The 16,943-nt window shown below is 38.4% G+C and overlaps 1 protein-coding gene across 5 annotated transcripts in view; it reads left to right on the top strand.

Annotated features, from left to right (window-relative positions):
- The window catches only part of Kif4a (kinesin family member 4A), a 100,297-nt gene that overhangs the window by 22,294 nt on the left and 61,060 nt on the right, over positions 1–16,943 (top strand). For all 5 annotated transcript variants that reach the window (XM_042694927.1, XM_042694926.1, XM_042694925.1 and 2 more), the window contains exons 8-11: positions 4,222–4,338; positions 5,159–5,334; positions 8,790–8,851; positions 16,585–16,717. In XM_042694927.1, coding sequence (XP_042550861.1) covers positions 4,222–4,338; positions 5,159–5,334; positions 8,790–8,851; positions 16,585–16,717 — 488 coding nt within the window. The remainder of the gene's footprint in view (positions 1–4,221; positions 4,339–5,158; positions 5,335–8,789; positions 8,852–16,584; positions 16,718–16,943) is intronic.

Below are 16,943 nucleotides of genomic sequence, written 5' to 3'. Positions count from 1 at the left end.
ACACAAGCCTTTGAGAACATTTTATTTCTTTTAATTTTTTTCAAGCAAAAAGTTTAATATATTCACAGAATGACAAATAATGATTTATAAAATTTCCTTCTCTTCATGCATTTATCTGGAAACATTTTATATCCAAACCACAATAGGATCTTAAAAGTATGTGCTTTCATGTTATAAGGCTTTCATGTTATAACTGAATAAGTAAAAAGCAGAGTAGAGCTAACAATAATGATGCCATTTGTCTGGTCCACTGGTTTTTAAGAAAATACTTTCGGGCGGATAATTTGTTAACAGTAAAAATTTATTTCTTGGAAGGGGTGACACTGATCAAGATACATTGTACTCATATCCTGACTTAGGGAATTGTAACCTCTTTGTACAAGTACTTAATAACATAAAAAATTATTTCTCACAGCTCTTAAACTGGAGAAGTGCAAGATTGTGACACCAGCAAAATTGGTGTCTAGTGAAGGTGTCTTCTCACTGCATTCTCATGGCAGAAAAATATAGAAGGAGAAAAAAAAATGAGCACTGTGTCTTCACATGACAACAGGGACAGAAGAACAAAAAGGGCATGCTAGCTCCCTCCAGCCCTGTTGTAAAGGCAGAAATCCCATCCATGAGTTTGTAAAGACCTCCTGGCCTCATCACTTCTTTTTTTTTTTTTTTTTTAATTTAATTTAATTTTATTTGAGAACATACTGTACAGAGGGGTTACAATTACATGGGCAGGATAATGCATACATTTCTTACCAAGCATTGCAGCCTCCTCCTTTGTTTACCGTTCACCTCCCTTCCCAGCCTCCCCCCTCCCCCCCACCCAATCCTTCCCCCCCTCCCCCCCCACACCGACATTGTAAAGCTCGTTTTTGACATGACATTTTGTACTTCTCATTGTTGCAACAGGTCCACCTGAATCCTTAAACGACTTGTTTGTCCCCATCTCCTCCACAAGTTATACTGACATCAAATATAGTGAAAGCGGGAGTTACACTGTGGGGGAGGGACATACAAAGCAACAAAGAAATAATCTTATAAATGCGTTAGAAACACATGCATGAAAGAAAAAAAACATTAAAATACATATTTAAGGGATCATTTTCCTAACATCACATTATCTGACCTTTTCCGCTTGACTCATACATATACTAGATATTGCATATAAGGGAAACCATGGGACCTATGTTTCTTTGGGCCCGGCTTACTTCACTTAATATAATTTTTCCAAGCCTTTCCATTTCCTAACAAATGGGGAAATGTCATTCTTTCTGATGGAGGCATAGAATTCCATTGTGTATATATACCACATTTTCTTGATCCATTCATCTACTGAGGGGTATCTGGGTTGGTTCCATATCTTAGCTATGGTAAATAATGCTACAATAAACATAGCTGTGCTGGTAGCTTTAGTGTGGTCTTGTTTGTAAACATTTGGGTAAATGCCCAAAAGTGGGATTGCTGGGTCATAGGGGAGTTCTATGTGTAGTCTTTTGAGGAACCTCCATACTGCTTTCCAAAGTGGTTGAACAAGTTTACATTCCCACCAACAATGAAGTAAGGTTCCTTTCTGTCCACATCCCCTCCAGCATCTGTTGTTGTTAGAGTTCTTAATTTTTGCCGTTCTAACTGGAGTGAGGTGATATCTCAATGTTGTTTTGATTTGCATTTCTTTTATGGCTAGGGATGTTGAACATTTCTTCATGTGTCTATTGGCCATCCTTCTTTCTTCTTCAGAGAAGTTTCTCTTTAAGTCTTTCGCCCACTTATTTATTGGGCAGTTGTTTCTTTGAGGATTTGTTGTTGGGGGATTTAATTTTTTGAGTTCCAAGTATATTTTAGATATGAGACCCTTGTCGGTTGTATGGCTAGTAAAGATCTTCTCCCAATCCATGGGCTTTCTATTGATCTTGCTAGCTATGTCACTTGCCCTGCAGAAGCTCTGCAACTTTATGCAATCCCATTTGTCCAACCTTTCTTTGATTTGTTGTGTTTCCGGGTCTCTATTCAAAAAATTTCGGCCTGAGCCAAGGAGACCTAGGGTTTCTCCTATTCCATCCTGTAATGTTTTCAGAGTGTCTGTTTTGAGTTCAAGGTCTTTGATCCATTTGGAGTTGATTCTGGTGCAGGGTGATATATAAGGATCTAGCTTTAGTTTTCTACATGTAGTTAACCAATTTTGCCAGCACCATTTACTGAAGAGGCTGTCTTTCTTCCATTGTATTGTTTTAGATCCCTTATCGAAGATTAGATGGCTATAGGTCTGTAGGTTCATTTCTGGGTTTTCAATTCTATTCCATTGGTCCTGAGGTCTGTTCTTATGCCAATACCACGCTGTTTTGATTACTATGGCTTTATAGTAGAGTTTGAAATTTGGTATTGATATTCCTCCAGCAGTGTTCTTTCCGTTGAGGAGCGTTTTTGCTATTCGGGGTCTTTTATTGTTCCATATGAATTTTTGGATTGCCTCTTCTATTTCCTTGAAGAATGAGGGTGGAATTTTGATAGGTATTGCATTGAATTTGTAGATAGCCTTGGGAAGTATTGCCATTTTCACGATGTTAATCTTTCCAATCCAGGAGCATGGGAGGTTTTGCCATTTTTTAAGTTCTGTGTTGATTTCCTTTTTCAAGATTTTAAAGTTTTCATTATAGAGGTCCTTCACTTCTTTAGTTAAGTTAATTCCTAGGTATTTTATTTTTTGTGGGGCTATTACAAATGGGGTTGCTTTCCTAATTTCAGCCATACTTTTCTCATTGTTGGCATACAGAAAAGCCATTGATTTTGGGGGGTTAATTTTATAACCTGCTACTTTGCCAAAGTTTTGAATCAGCTTGAGTAATTTGGGAGTGGAGTCTATGGGATTCTTTAAATACAAGATCATGTCATCTGCAAAGAGGGAGAGTTTTATTTCTTCTTTCCCTATTTGGATCCCCTTTATGTCTGCATCTTGTCTTATTGCTGTAGCTAGGCATTCTAATACTAGATTGAAGAGAAGTGGAGAGAGTGGGCATCCTTGTCTTGTTCCTGAGTTAAGAGGAAATGGCTTTAGTTTTTCACCATTGAGTATAATGCTGGCTGTAGGTTTGTCATATACAGCCTTTATTGTATTGAGGAATGTTCCATGGATTCCTAATTTTTCCAAAACCTTCATCATAAAGGGGTGTTGGATCTTGTCGAATGTTTTTTCTGCGTCTATTGAGATAACCATGTGGTTCTTATTCTTGCTCCTGTTGATGTGATGAATAATATTAACTGATTTGCGTATATTGAACCAGCTTTGCATCCCTGAAATGAATCCTGTTTGATCATGGTGTATGATTTTTTGGATGAATTGTTGAAGTCGATTGGCCAAAATTTTGTTGAGAAGTTTTTCATCAATATTCATCAAAGAAATGGGTCTATAGTTCTCTTTCTTTGATGAGTCCCTGCCTGGTTTTGGGATGAGGGTTATGATGGCTTCATAGAATGTGTTCGGTAGTGAGCTTTCTCTTTCAATTTCCTCATCACTTCTTAAAACTGTTCCACTAGGATCAATTTTCAACCTGAATTCTAGGGAATACATTCAAACAGGAAAACCATTGTTTAGTATTTAAGTGTGGTATGTGATGTGTGTCTTTAATTCCCACTACAACTCAATAAATTGTTGAGATTTACCTCATTTTATATAGAAATTTATACAGGATCATACATCTAGTCAATGACAGTCAGGATTGGAACCTAAGTCTACATGATATTGCAGCCCATACATTTAACCAGTATAATAATGAGAAATCAAGTGCTTTAGAAGGGACTTCACAGATTATTGTAACATTTGAAAAGCAAACTCCTGAGTTACATAAAGTAAGAAAGAACCATTGCCCTTTCAAACACAATGAGAAGAAAAGTTATTCTAATGAAGCAGAAAGAACACAGGACAGTTGTGAAAAGTAGTTAATTCATTTTATTTCACAGCGTTAGTTTGATTCTGATAATGGCTATAGAACATAAATAACTATACCTTTGTTATCATAATGATAGCTATCTATCTTCCTGCTTTGTTTGTAAATCTATTATTTAGAACTTTATTCTTTGAACTTTACCTAAAGAGACACTTTCAAAAAAGTGAGTAGGATTAAGAAATTTCCTTAGAATTGATGACAATATTTCCATTGGACTATACACCTATGTAGGTGTATGGAAGGTACTTTGCCAAGAAATTTGAATTTTTTTTCCTGCTATTAGGTATTAATATTAACCGAGGTCTCCTATGCCTGGGAAATGTAATCAGTGCTCTTGGAGATGACAAAAAGAGTAGCTTTGTGCCCTACAGAGATTCCAAGTTGACCCGACTGCTTCAAGGTAAGTCCAAAGTGCTTCTGAAAATAAAATTGTAATTCAGAATAATAGATAGTGCAGAGAAAGCAAGCAGGTAAAAAGCCAGCTATTTGGGCTATCACAGATACAGCTGTCTAATTGATAAATAGGAGAGATTGTTATTGGCAGTCAGATTTCTAAGATAATGAAAATAATTTCTTCCTTATATAACTTTGAGAGCCAAGAAATCCATAGAGTGCCGATTGTACTTTGCACCTGACAATGAACGTGATGACTGTTTCTTTAATTAATAGGGCTGCTAAGTAAATGTCTCTGGAGAGTTAAAATCCCTCTAGGGGGGCATCCTAAGAATGTTTAATTCTAATAGTGGTTTTGAACTTACATGGGCCAGGCCCCAAATGTTTTAACCTGATTAACTGCTGAAATCATAGTTTCTCTTGAGAATAGGAACATGTGCAATAGAATTATGAAATCTATATCATTTTGCACATCAGAAATCTTAGGGTTTTTAAGCCACTGCTGGTGGCTCACACCTGTAATCCTAGCTACTCAGGAAGCTGAAGTCCAGGGATCACAGTTCAAAGTCAGCGCCAAATGGAAAAGTCTGTGAGACTCTTCAGCTAACTACTGAAAAGAAAGAAGTGGAGCTGTGGCTCAAATAGTGGAGCACAATCTTTGAGTGAAAAAGCCAAGCAACAATGAAAGGACCTGTTCAAGCCCTACTACTGGCATCAAATAAAACAGTGTTTTTTAATATGAGTAGAACACTTGTAGATATCTAATAATTTTTTCTTATAGCTCAAGTTTGAAGTCATCATCTACTTGTTGGATTTGTTCTTTTCAGATTCTCTAGGAGGCAATAGCCATACTCTTATGATAGCCTGCGTGAGTCCTGCTGACTCTAATCTAGAGGAAACATTAAATACCCTTCGCTACGCTGACAGAGCAAGAAAAATCAAGAACAAACCTGTCATTAATATTGATCCCCAGACAGCTGAGCTTAATCATCTAAGGCAACAGGTATAAGGGACTAAAGTTTCTATAGGATAAGTACAATTATGTGAATGGAATGATAGAACCTCTGCTTCTTAGCTTCTTCTCTAAGCATTATGTTAGTTTGGGACTTTTAAAGTATTCATGTATTTGCTGTCCATTTAAGATTGTAGATGCAGGGGCTGGGAAGGTGGCTCAGTGGTAGAGCGCATGCCTTGCATGCCTGAGGCCCTGGGTTCAATTCCTCAGCACCACATAAGAAAAAGAAAAAAAGCCGGAAGTGGTGCTGTGACTCAAGTGGTAGAGCGCTAGCCTTGAGCTGAAGAGCTGAGGGACAGTGCCTAGGCCCAGAGTTCAGGCCCCACGACCGGACTCCCCCCCGTCCCTCCCCCCCCAAAAAAAGATTGTAAATGTAACCAGCTACTGCTGGCTACACCAGTTATCCTAGCTATTCAGGAGGCTGGGATCTGAGGATTGCAGTTCAAAGCCAGCCTGGGCAGAAAAGCCCCTGTGAGACTCTTATCTCCAATTAACCACCAGAAAACTGGAACTGGAGCTGTGGCCCAAAGTGGTAGAGTGCTAGCCTTGAGCAGAAAAGCTCAGTGACAGTGCCAAGGTCCTGAGTTCAATTCCCATGATCAGCCCACCTCCCCCCAAAAAAAGATTGGGGATGACTTGGAATTTCACTGATAATAAAGAGGTGAACAGTGGCCAGATCCTGAAGTTTCTTAGTGATTTGTTAACAAATTCAAAACTGGAAAAAAGTGAAAGTGCCCACCTGAAATCCCAGCACTTAAGGTGAGGCAAGAGGATCAAGAGTTGGAGGTCAGTCTGGGCTACATAGTGAGACCCTGTCTCTCTCTCTCTTTCTCTCTCTCTCTCTCTCTCTCTCTCTCTCTCACACACACACACACACACACACACACACACACTGAAAAAAATAATTTGAAACTCGAAAGTACTAAGAGCCACTAACAGTTTTCAAAGAGGGTAACATGGTGAAATGTCTGCTTTAGGAAAATCACTCCAGCAAAGTTATAGAAAATAAACTCAAGGTGGGCATAGCTACAGCCAGGCAGTTGAATGGACAGGGCTTGTTGATAACAGATTTGATGTGGAAAAGAAGGGTAATTAATGCGAGTCAAGGTTGGTTCCCAAGTCTATTGCTTGGACAATTGAATAAATGAGAATACTAATCATTGAGTCAAGGAATATAGGAGGAAAGCAGGTTAGGTAGGAAAACAAAGGATGAATTCATGTTGGATTTGAAGGGCTTGCAGGTTATATATGTGTAAATGTTCAAGCAGAGGTGGTTTATGGTTCTGATGTATCAAGATCTGAGCTAACATAACAGGCTTAAGAGGCATCAATATTGAAATGGTATCTGAAAATACGGGATGGATGAGATGAGTGCCTGGCAAATTAAAGGCACTCACTAAATATTAATTACTAAGTAAGCAAATGGTCAGAAGGCTAAAACAATAACTGGGGAGCTACCAGCACTTAAGAATGGGGAAAAGGGAGATGACAAGAGAGGCATGAAAAGAGTAGATAGGGGGAAAAAGCAGTGATGTCATAGAAACCAGGGTAGGTCATTTCAAGGAAGGTCATCATAAGTATAAAATTACAAAGAGCAGTAAAGTAAGATGAGAAAATAACATGCCTATTCTTATCAAGGAGGCTGATGGTGACCACAGTGAGAAAGTCAGAAGAGTGAGAAAAGCAGGTTACTACAGGATAAACGGATACATAGTATGGTAGATAAGGAAGTGCAAGAAGCTAATCACTTCATGCTTCAAGGAAGCAAGGTGAGCAAAGGCAGTAGCTACGCAGTCAACAGCAGAAGCACATGTCTATTTTTTAAATATAAATGTAGAACTCGTTAGGTGAAACTGAAATTGAGAGCTAAGGGACTAGGACAGTCATCTAAGAATGATCAAATGATAGAGGACTTGAGAGCACAGAAGGTTTAAATATACTCTCAACAGAAATGGGAGGGATAGAGGATCATAAATTTATAGTGATGTAAATGATTTGCTTGTTCAATAACAGCTCAAGTAGTCCCTGTAGAGATGAGAAAGCAGGAATTAGATGGATGAAGGTTTAAAAGGGTCTTTTCTTGCCTTTTTGGTATAGTACTGATTTCCACTGGAAACCAGCTTCCTCCCATATAACTGTCCAGTATTTCTGTCCTTCTTCCTCAGTGGTAAATGCTATGCAGTTCATCTCTTTTCTTCCCTATTCTTGTCTTTCATTTCCTTCTTAGAGACCACTACACAGAATATAATTAATTTACTTGTCCAAAGTATCATCTGAATTATAAAATACCACACTCAGTTCTATTTCTTTTTTTTCTTAATGTTTATTCTTTTTTTTCTGGTCCTGGGGCTTGAATGCTGTCCCTGAGCTACTTTCCTTCTTTCTTTCTTTTTTTTGCTACTTTTTTTTTTGCCGGTCCTGGGGCTTGAACTCAGGGCCTGGACACTGTGAGCCTCTCTGTGCTCAAGACTAGCACTTTACCACTTGAGCCACAGCACCACTTCCAGCTTTTTCTACTTATGTGGTACTGAGGAATTGAACCCAGGGCTTCTTGCATGCTGAGCAAGCATTCTCCCACCAAGCCACATTCCCAGCCTCTGAGCTACTTTTGTTCAAGGCTAACACTCTACTACTTGAGCCACAGCACCACTTCTGGCCTTTTCTGTGATTAATTGGAGATAAGAATCTCTCAAACTGGGACTGGGAAGGTGGCTTAGTGGTAGAATGCTTGCCTTGCATTCATGAGGACCTGGCTTCGATTCCTCAGTACCACATGAATAGAAAAAGCCAGACGTGGCACTATGGCTCAAGTGGTAGAGTGCTAGTCTTGAGCTGAAGAGCTGAGGGACAGCACCAGGCCCAGAGTTCAGGCCCATGACGGACAAAAAAAAAATTTCAAACTTTCATACTCAGGTTGGCTTTGAACCACTATCCTCAGATCTTAGCCTCCTAAGTAGCTAAGATTACAGGTGTGAACCACCAGTGTCCAGCTTATGTTTATTTGTATGTATGTATGCACGTGTGTGCATACACAGTCCTGGGGCTTGAACTCAAGGCCTTGGTACTATTCCTGAGATTTTTGTCCTCAGAACTAGTGCTCTACAACAGCTCCAGTTCTGGCTTTTTGCTGATTAATTGAAGATGTCTGGACTGGCTTTGAACAGCAATCGTCAGATTTCAGCCTCCTGAAACTATGATTACAGGCATGAGCCACTGGTGCTCCAGCTATGTTTATTATTATTGGAGAAAATGTCCTTTTTGTTATTTACTTATTTGTTTATTCATTCTAACATTAAATATTTATTGAATAATATCATGTGCCTAAAATGCCTTAGACTTCATAGGCACTGAGTAAAAATTTACTTAATTACTCTTGTTAATTGTGGTAATTTCATCACAGAGGGATAGTTTTGATTAGTTTGATTTTTCTTTGCTTCTCACAGGTACAACAGCTACAAGTCTTACTGCTACAAGCCCATGGAGGTACCCTGCCTGGATCTATAAAGTAAGAATCATAGATGAGTTAAATGTATTTTCTAACACACGCTTTTTTTGGGGGGGGGATCCAGTCGTGGGGCCTGAACTCTGGGCCTGGGCACTGTTCCTCAGCTCTTCAGCTCAAGGCTAGTGCTCTACCACTTGAGCCATAGCACCACTTCTGGCTTTTTTCTTTTTGCTTATGTGGTGCTGAGGAATGGAACCCAGGGCCTCAGGCATGCAAGGCAAGCGCTCTACCACTAAGCCACCTTTCCAGCCCTTAACACACGCTTTTTTTCCTGATAATTTTTTTCGTTTGATATCCTAAAATTTTTGGTAGCACTTTGTGTCAAGGAAGTGATTTTACCCACATTACTGTTACTTAGGACTTAACTAATGTATTGGAAAGAACATGGGTTCTGATCTTCAAATTTTATTAGTTGGAATGCTACTGTTAGAAAGAGCTCTTTCCCCATTTATTTCTTCGATGGCCCACATAGATACGTGGGTACTTATTTTGTTTGTGGTTTTAACATCGAATACTATCATTTAAGCAATGAAGTGCATTGCTCTATTGCCACCTTGTCCATTCTGACCTCCTTTCATGTTGCTCTTACATTCTTTAACAAGTCTTCAAGTTTTTTGAGCATTTCCACAGGATGTTCCAAACTACATTTTCCCAGCATCAGGTCTAGAATTAACCATATGTCAAGGAGTCCTAGTTTCTTTAATTGGAAAATGGTGCTTAGAAACCTAAGACTGTGTGCTGGCACTAGTTGTACTCATTGTTTCTGGGGTATCACTGCCTGTAAGCCCTCTCATTAGGTAGAGCTCAGAAATACCTGCATATAATTCATACATAAAGTCATCTACATTTTGAATATATATAAAGAACCATGATTTTCATGCGTATGATTCTTAATCCTTTTCTAACACTGTTTTGTTCATCTTAGCTTCTTACCTCTTCTTATTTATAATTTCTTTCTCAATAGTGAAAATCAAGGTCTCCTTATCTGCAGTCTATTTATTTACATGTTCAGTTCTAGTGTACACATGAAGTAATTTCCAAATTGTCTTGAGAAACTTCTATGAACTAGATTATAATATTTTTTTGGGGGGGGTCCGGTCATGGGGCCTGAACTCTGGGCCTGGGCGCTGTCCCTCAGCTCTTCAGCTCAAGGCTAGCGCTCTACCACTTGAGCCACAGCGCCACTTCCGGCTTTTTTTTTTTTCATTTTTGCTTATGTGGTGCTGAGGAATCGAACCCAGGGCCTCAGGAATGCAATGCAAGCGCTCTACCACTGAGCCATCTTCCCAGCCCCAGATTATAATATTTATGTATAATTTTTTCTGTATTTAGGCTTAGAGTATCCAGGCAGGATGCTGTTTCCCAGTTACTGTTTGTCTTTCATTTTGAATTGCCCCTACATCTTCATTAGTTTTAATTGTTTTAATCTTATGTATGTGAAATGCAATAAGTCTAAGAGTCAGAGTTATGCAAAAATTTATGCTCAGAGAAATGAAAGGAAAAACAAGACCCAACTATATATGCTACATACAGGAGAAACATTTCACTTTGAAGAGCATTCATATACTGAAAATAAAGATATAGAAAAGGATTTTTCCACTGAAATGGAAACCAAAAAAGAACAGGGATAACAATACTAATACCAGCTAACTAGATTTTAAGTTGAAAGAATGTCAAGCATCTTTTCTAAGTGCAATGATTAGAACTTAATAATAAGGAATTTCAGGAAATTCACAAATACATAGAAATTAAATGGCATGAGCCTGAACAATATTCTATCGTTTGTATATACAAGATTTTTAAACTATTTATTTTTACTTTTTAATTGTTATTATAAAGATGATGTACAGAGGGGTTATAGTTACTAAAGTCAGGTAATGAGTAAATTTCTTTTGGGAAATATCACCCCTTTCATATATACAACATTTTATATATCCATTCACCTGTTAGTAAAAATTTGTTTCTTACATCTTTTGAGTAGAAATACCTGTCTGAATCCCTACTTTCAGTTCCTTTGGGTATATACCAAGAAATAATGTGATTATATATTAATTCCATTTTTGTTTGTTTAAATTTTGCTGGTATGAGTTCTCAGTTGGCTTTTCTGCTCAAGGTGGGTGCTCTACCACTTACATCACAACTCCACTTCTAGCTTTTTGCTGGTTAATTCAAGATAAGGGTCTCATGGACTTTTCTACCCTGGGTGAACTTCAGTCCTCAGATCTCAACATCCTGAATAACTAGAATTGCAGATGTGAGCCACTGGTGTCTGACCTGTTTTTAATTAATTTTTTTTTGTCAGTTGTGGGGCCTGGACTCTGGGGGCTGGGAGCTGTCCCTCAGCTCTTCAGCTCAAGGCTAGCACTCTCCCACTTGAGCCACAGTGCCACTTCTGACTTTTTCTGCTTATTTGGTGCTGAGGAATCGAACGGGCCTCATGAATGCAAGGCAAGCACTCTACCACTAAATCACCTTCCAGCCCGGTTTTTAATTTTTCAATTAAAACTTTGTACTGTTTTCTATGGAGTTGCGCTCTTTAACAGTCTTACCAGCAAAGCACAAAATTTCCAGTGTCTTCATATCTTCACCAAAACCTAATAGTGACCTCTTAAAATGGTTTCATTGTTCTATTTTCATATATGCAAATGACATACAGTGACCATATTCTCATTCACCCTCTTTGTTAGTCTTCTATATCCCTACTAACGTTCCCCTCATAGAGCCTGTTTAGCTATCTTGTCATTTATTCTATGTGGGCATTAATTGTTCCAAGGAATGTTATTCATCATTGTTTCAGGTGTATTATATGATTTTCTGTTAGCTTCTTTACTGGTGTTGTTTTTGAGATTTCATCCATAGTATAGAATGCACCATACTTCATTCTTGTTATTGGCAAATAGTTTGCAACTGTCTAACTATACCATATTATATATTTTTTATTTGGATTATTTGTATTTTTTAAATATTATGAATAATGTTGCTGTGTACATTCCTTTGCAAGTGTTCACATAAGCATGGTTTCATTGAGTAGATATCTAGAAATACAGTTTGGGTCCTAATGTTTAACTTTGTGCATGTGCTGGTTCTGAGACTTGAACTTGGCCTAGGTGCTGTCTCTGAGCTGTTTTTGCTCAAGGCTAGTTTTTTGCCACCTGAGTCACAGCTTTACTTAAGGCCTTTTTGCTGATTAGTTGAAGATAAAGAATCTATGCCGGCTGGCTTCAAACTACGATCCTCAGATCTCAGCCTTCTAAGTAACTAGGAATTGTAGCAGCATCTAGCTATAATGCTTAATTTCTTATGAAATTGCCAAGTAAGGATGTGGCTTAGCAAATATGAGGCCCTGAGTTCAAATTTCACTACCACAAAAAGAAAACTGCCTAAGTATTTGACAGACTAGTTATCTAATTACATTCTCCTTATATTTCTGTTTGTTTTTTTACCCTCTCTTTTGGAATTTTGAAATAGAGTCGCACTGTAATTCACTCTGGCTTTGAACTCACTATACAGCCCAGACTGGCCATTAGCTCACAATCCTCCTGCTTTAGCCCTCCAAGTGCTGGAATTATAAGCATACACTACCACAACTATCTGGATTCTGTTAGAAAACCTATCCCTCCACCCATGTTTTTTCTAGTATAATATTGTTTTACATTTTGTTTTATCATTTGGACTTTTTCTTGCGCATGATAGCCTTGGTTTCAATAATTCATCTTTTTTTTAATGTGCTGCTTCTTATACAGCATTTAAGGAAGTATGCATAAAGAAGAGAATAAAACTCCAAGTTGCCATCATTTTATCACTTAGACTGATTACTCTTCCTTTCTAGTTTTCTGCCTATGATTTATATGGCCCAGATTTCCTAGTAATATTTAGGAATGTTGGATAAAGTGAGAAGCACTTTAAGGCATCATTTAAAGGGCTGTTCAAAGGTTGTTTTCTCATTAAACTCATTTTAAAAGCAATTGTTCCATTTTCCTTTACTGTTTTTTTGGTGGTACTGAGGTTTGAAATCAGGGCCTCACATTAGCTAGGCCATATCACTTGAGCCATACTGCAGCCTTTCCTATATTTTTAATTTATCTAAACTTACTTTATGTATGGAAAATTAAGGCTACTAAAGAGATGGCATCTTTCTCAAATATGTTATATGTTATATTTCAGCTGCCAAAATTATAAACTCTAAGAAACAATTGATGAATCAAACAATTAAGCTTAAATGTTCAATAATTTTCGAAGAAGTAATGATACTACTTACTACTTTTCTGAAAAAATGTGTACTTATATTTTAGGGGCATTTCATAAAGCTGTTTGCAAAAAAGTTCATGTTTATATACATAAACATTTTACTTTTGTCCTTGTATTATGTCCTTTTGTTTGGGATATGTCTTGTTGGAGCTTCTGTAATTATTTTCAGTATAAACTTGTACCTGCTCAGCTAATCTGAATTCCTACTATTGGCATTGAAATAGCATATGTAACAGAAAACACTGGCTGCCGGGCGCTGGTGGCTCACGCCTGTAATCCTAGCTACTCAGGAGGCTGAGATCTGAGGATCGCGGTTCAAAGCCAGCCCGGGCAGGAGAGACCGTGAGACTCCTATCTCCAATAAACCACCAGAAAACCGGAAGTGGTGCTGTGGCTCAAGTGGTAGAGCGCTCCCCTTGAGCTGAAGAGCTGAGGGACAGCGCCCAGGCCCAGAGTTCAAGCCCCACGACCGACAAAAAAAAAACAAAAAACAAAAAAAACAGAAAACACTGGCTTATTGTATTTTCTTTTTTGTCTGATCTTTACTTGGCCCTTCACCTACTTTCTGCTTCACTCTTTTTTATTTTTCGTCTGACATGGGGCCTGAACTCGGGGCCTGGGTGCTGTCCCTCAGCTATTCAGCTCAAGGGTAGCACTCTACCACTTGAGCCACAGTGCCACTTCCAGCTTTTTCTGCTTATGTGTTGCTGAGGAATCGAATCCGGGGACTCAAGCATGCAAGGCATCTGCTTCACTCTTAATGCTTTCTCCCATCAATATGGATGCCCTCTTTCATGTTATGGTCTTATACTGTTTTTGTTATATCTTCTGCTACATCTGTTTTTGTAAATGCTTTTTTACATCTTGCAAAGAACTTTTCCCCATATTACTTGAAGAGCTTTTATGTAGCCTTCTCATTGGTACATGACCCATCTGTGAAGTTAGCATGTTAGTTAGAAGTATAGACTCAGAAACTAGACTGCTGAGTCAAATCCCAGCTGTATCATAAAGCACCAGTTCTGTGACTCTGCCTTATTTAATTTCTTTGTTCATCAGTTTCATCTAGTATGAAATGGGAATAACAATAGAACTTAACTACTGGGGCTCCCATGAGAATTAAATATGGTTAATATATGTAAATCATGTACAGTAGAGTCTAGCTCATAGTGCTGTAGAAGTGTCAACCTAATTGTAAGAGTGCTTAAATATTCAAGCATTAACCTCAAATCATGTAAAAGATCTTACTTATAGGTACTAAATTTCCTTGGAAAAAATGAACAGTTGTCTTAAATATGATTCCCCCATTTAGAGAAACACTTTAGGGAGGAAAAAGCCTTGGAAAATACCATCACTCAGAATCTTATGACTTACATGACAGACATGGAGGATTTCATGGATAAGGAATTAGCTCAAAGCAGATGACTCAAGCCTGTCATCATAGTTACTCTGGAGGCTGAGCTCTGAGGATCTCAGAAGAAAATGAAGTCAGACTGGTCAGAAAAGAGTAAGATAAGCCAGCCTGGGAGACTCTTAACTCCAGTTAACTAGACAAAAGCCAGAATTGGAGCTGTGGCTCAAGTGGTAAAGCACAACAAACCTTGAGCAGAATAGTCTAGCTTGAGCAAGAGGCCTTGAGTTCAAGCCCCAGTACTGGAGTGCATGTGCACATGCACACACACAAAAGAATAAGGAACTATAGAACCAGCAATCTAAAATGACACTAAATTTACAAAGTAGTAGTAGTTGTTGTTGTTTGTCAGTTGTGGGGCTTGAACTGAGGACCTAAGCACTATTCCTGAGCTAGTTTTACTCAAGGCTAATGCTCTGCCACTTCCTATATTTGAGTGGTTAATTGGAAATAAGAATCTCACAGAGACTTTTCTGCCCAGGCTGGCTTCAAACCACAGTCCTCATCTCTCAGCCTCCTGAGTAGCTAGCATTACAGGCGTGAGCCACCAGTGCCCAGCACTGTTTATTTTTATGAACCATGGGTTTTTTTTTTGGGGGGGGGGGGGTCCTGTCGTGGGGCCTGAACTCTGGGCCTGAGCGCTGTCCTCAGCTCTTCAGCTCAAGGCTAGCGCTCTACCACTTGAGCCACAGCGCCACTTCTGGCTTTTTTCTTTTTGCTTATATGGTGCTGAGGAATTGAACCCAGGGCCTCAGGCATGCAAGGCAAGCGCTCTACCACTGAGCCAACTTCCCAGCCCCAAACCATGTTTTAATTGACATTTCTTCATAGGAAATTGAATTTTTAACAATGTAACAGGAAACCATATTGTATGGCCTTGCAGTTAACTTTTTAATAAAGAGCTAAGATTTTCTGAGAATTAATAGAGGTCTTAACCTGGCATCTACTTTTTATTTCTGAAATCTTTTTCTATCCTTTGTTGAGATTGAGAACAGCTGATCCCTTTCCTTTTTGCCCTTTATGATAGCTTTGACAGCTATTCATTTTTTCCTTCAGTCTTCAGATCAAATCTTCCTATTTCCTTTGATCTTTTTTTGAACCAGTCCTGTTTTCTAGTCATTTGAACATTTTTTACCAATGGATTTTTTAAAAGTGTGCTTCTTACCAGTCTGCTTTATTAGTCTGGAATTGATACTACATAATAAGCACAAGTTCCAAAGGTTCTTCTCTGTCTGCATGTATTTCTTCAAGCCATTTCTGTCCCTCCCTTCCATTCATGTTTGAAATGGATACCATTGTTGAGATCACCACTCTAAGCAATTTAACTTTGCAAGACAAATGAATAAGAGGCTATGGGTCATCCTTTTCAAGCAGAGCCTACATTAGGAATGAAACATTTACAAAGACCTGTGAAATGTGCTCTTAGTGCCCACTGGTCTTCATTTAAAATTTTTGAGTTCTTAAATGCTATTTTTCTAAACTTTTCAGTAAATGGGAAGTCCACTTGGGTTGATCAGGTTGCTTCAACCCTGAGCCATGTCATTGCTTTCTCCATACTTCTTCCTTCCCTACAGCCTTGATCATTTACTTTGCATCTGCCATAGAGAAGACTGAACCCAGAACCTCATGAATGCTGGGCAAGTGCATTACCCTTAGTTACAGTCTCAGTTCCTATTCTTTAACCTTTAATGAAGGATGAGGGTGGACAGAAAAGGGACAGAACAGAGATGTATTTTTGCTACAACTAGCCTTCCTTTCTCAATTATATGGCAAAAAATAGGAATATCCTAAATTAATAGCCAAAGTAAAGGTTAGATATTCCTGTTAAAACGTTATCTGGCTTTACATCCTTACCCTCTGCTAAACCTTAACCATTACAGCAGTTTATTTCTTGTTCAACCAGTCTACGGCCAGATTGGGAGGACCCATGGTGTTAGACATACATTTCACAGATTTTCATAAGGCCATTTTAACCCAATCTCTACCCAAAAGGCTTGTAAAATGTATTTTTATCTACCTTTGACACAGATGCTGTCAGTTATGGGATTTTAAAAAATAATTTTACTTTTTGTTTTAGTGTGGAACCATCAGAGAATCTACAATCTCTGATGGAGAAGAACCAGTCTCTAGCAGAGGAGAATGAAAAGTTAAGTCGTGGGCTGAGTGAGGCAGTTGGTCAGACAGCCCAGATGTTGGAGAGGATCATTTTGGTAAGGCCTTAAAACTAAAATACTAGTACTCAAGACATTTACTGACCCAAGTTTCTAAAATGTTTAACATGGTTCTTATTATGTGAAAAAAGTAATAAGGAAAGACATATTTATATTTCTGTATCCTGCAGAGAACTCCCTGTGGATTAAACATATGGGTTTGTTATCAAACATACAGAATAATTCATTCAAAAACTGTATAGTGGATAGCTGTATATCTACCACA

This window comes from Dipodomys spectabilis, unplaced genomic scaffold (genome assembly GCF_019054845.1).
Source record: "Dipodomys spectabilis isolate Male_0828 unplaced genomic scaffold, ASM1905484v1 ptg000176l, whole genome shotgun sequence".
In the NCBI taxonomy this organism is placed as follows: domain Eukaryota; kingdom Metazoa; phylum Chordata; class Mammalia; order Rodentia; family Heteromyidae; genus Dipodomys; species Dipodomys spectabilis.
The sequence above is the reverse complement of the archived record's forward strand: the minus strand, read 5'-3'. Positions and strand labels throughout refer to the sequence as shown.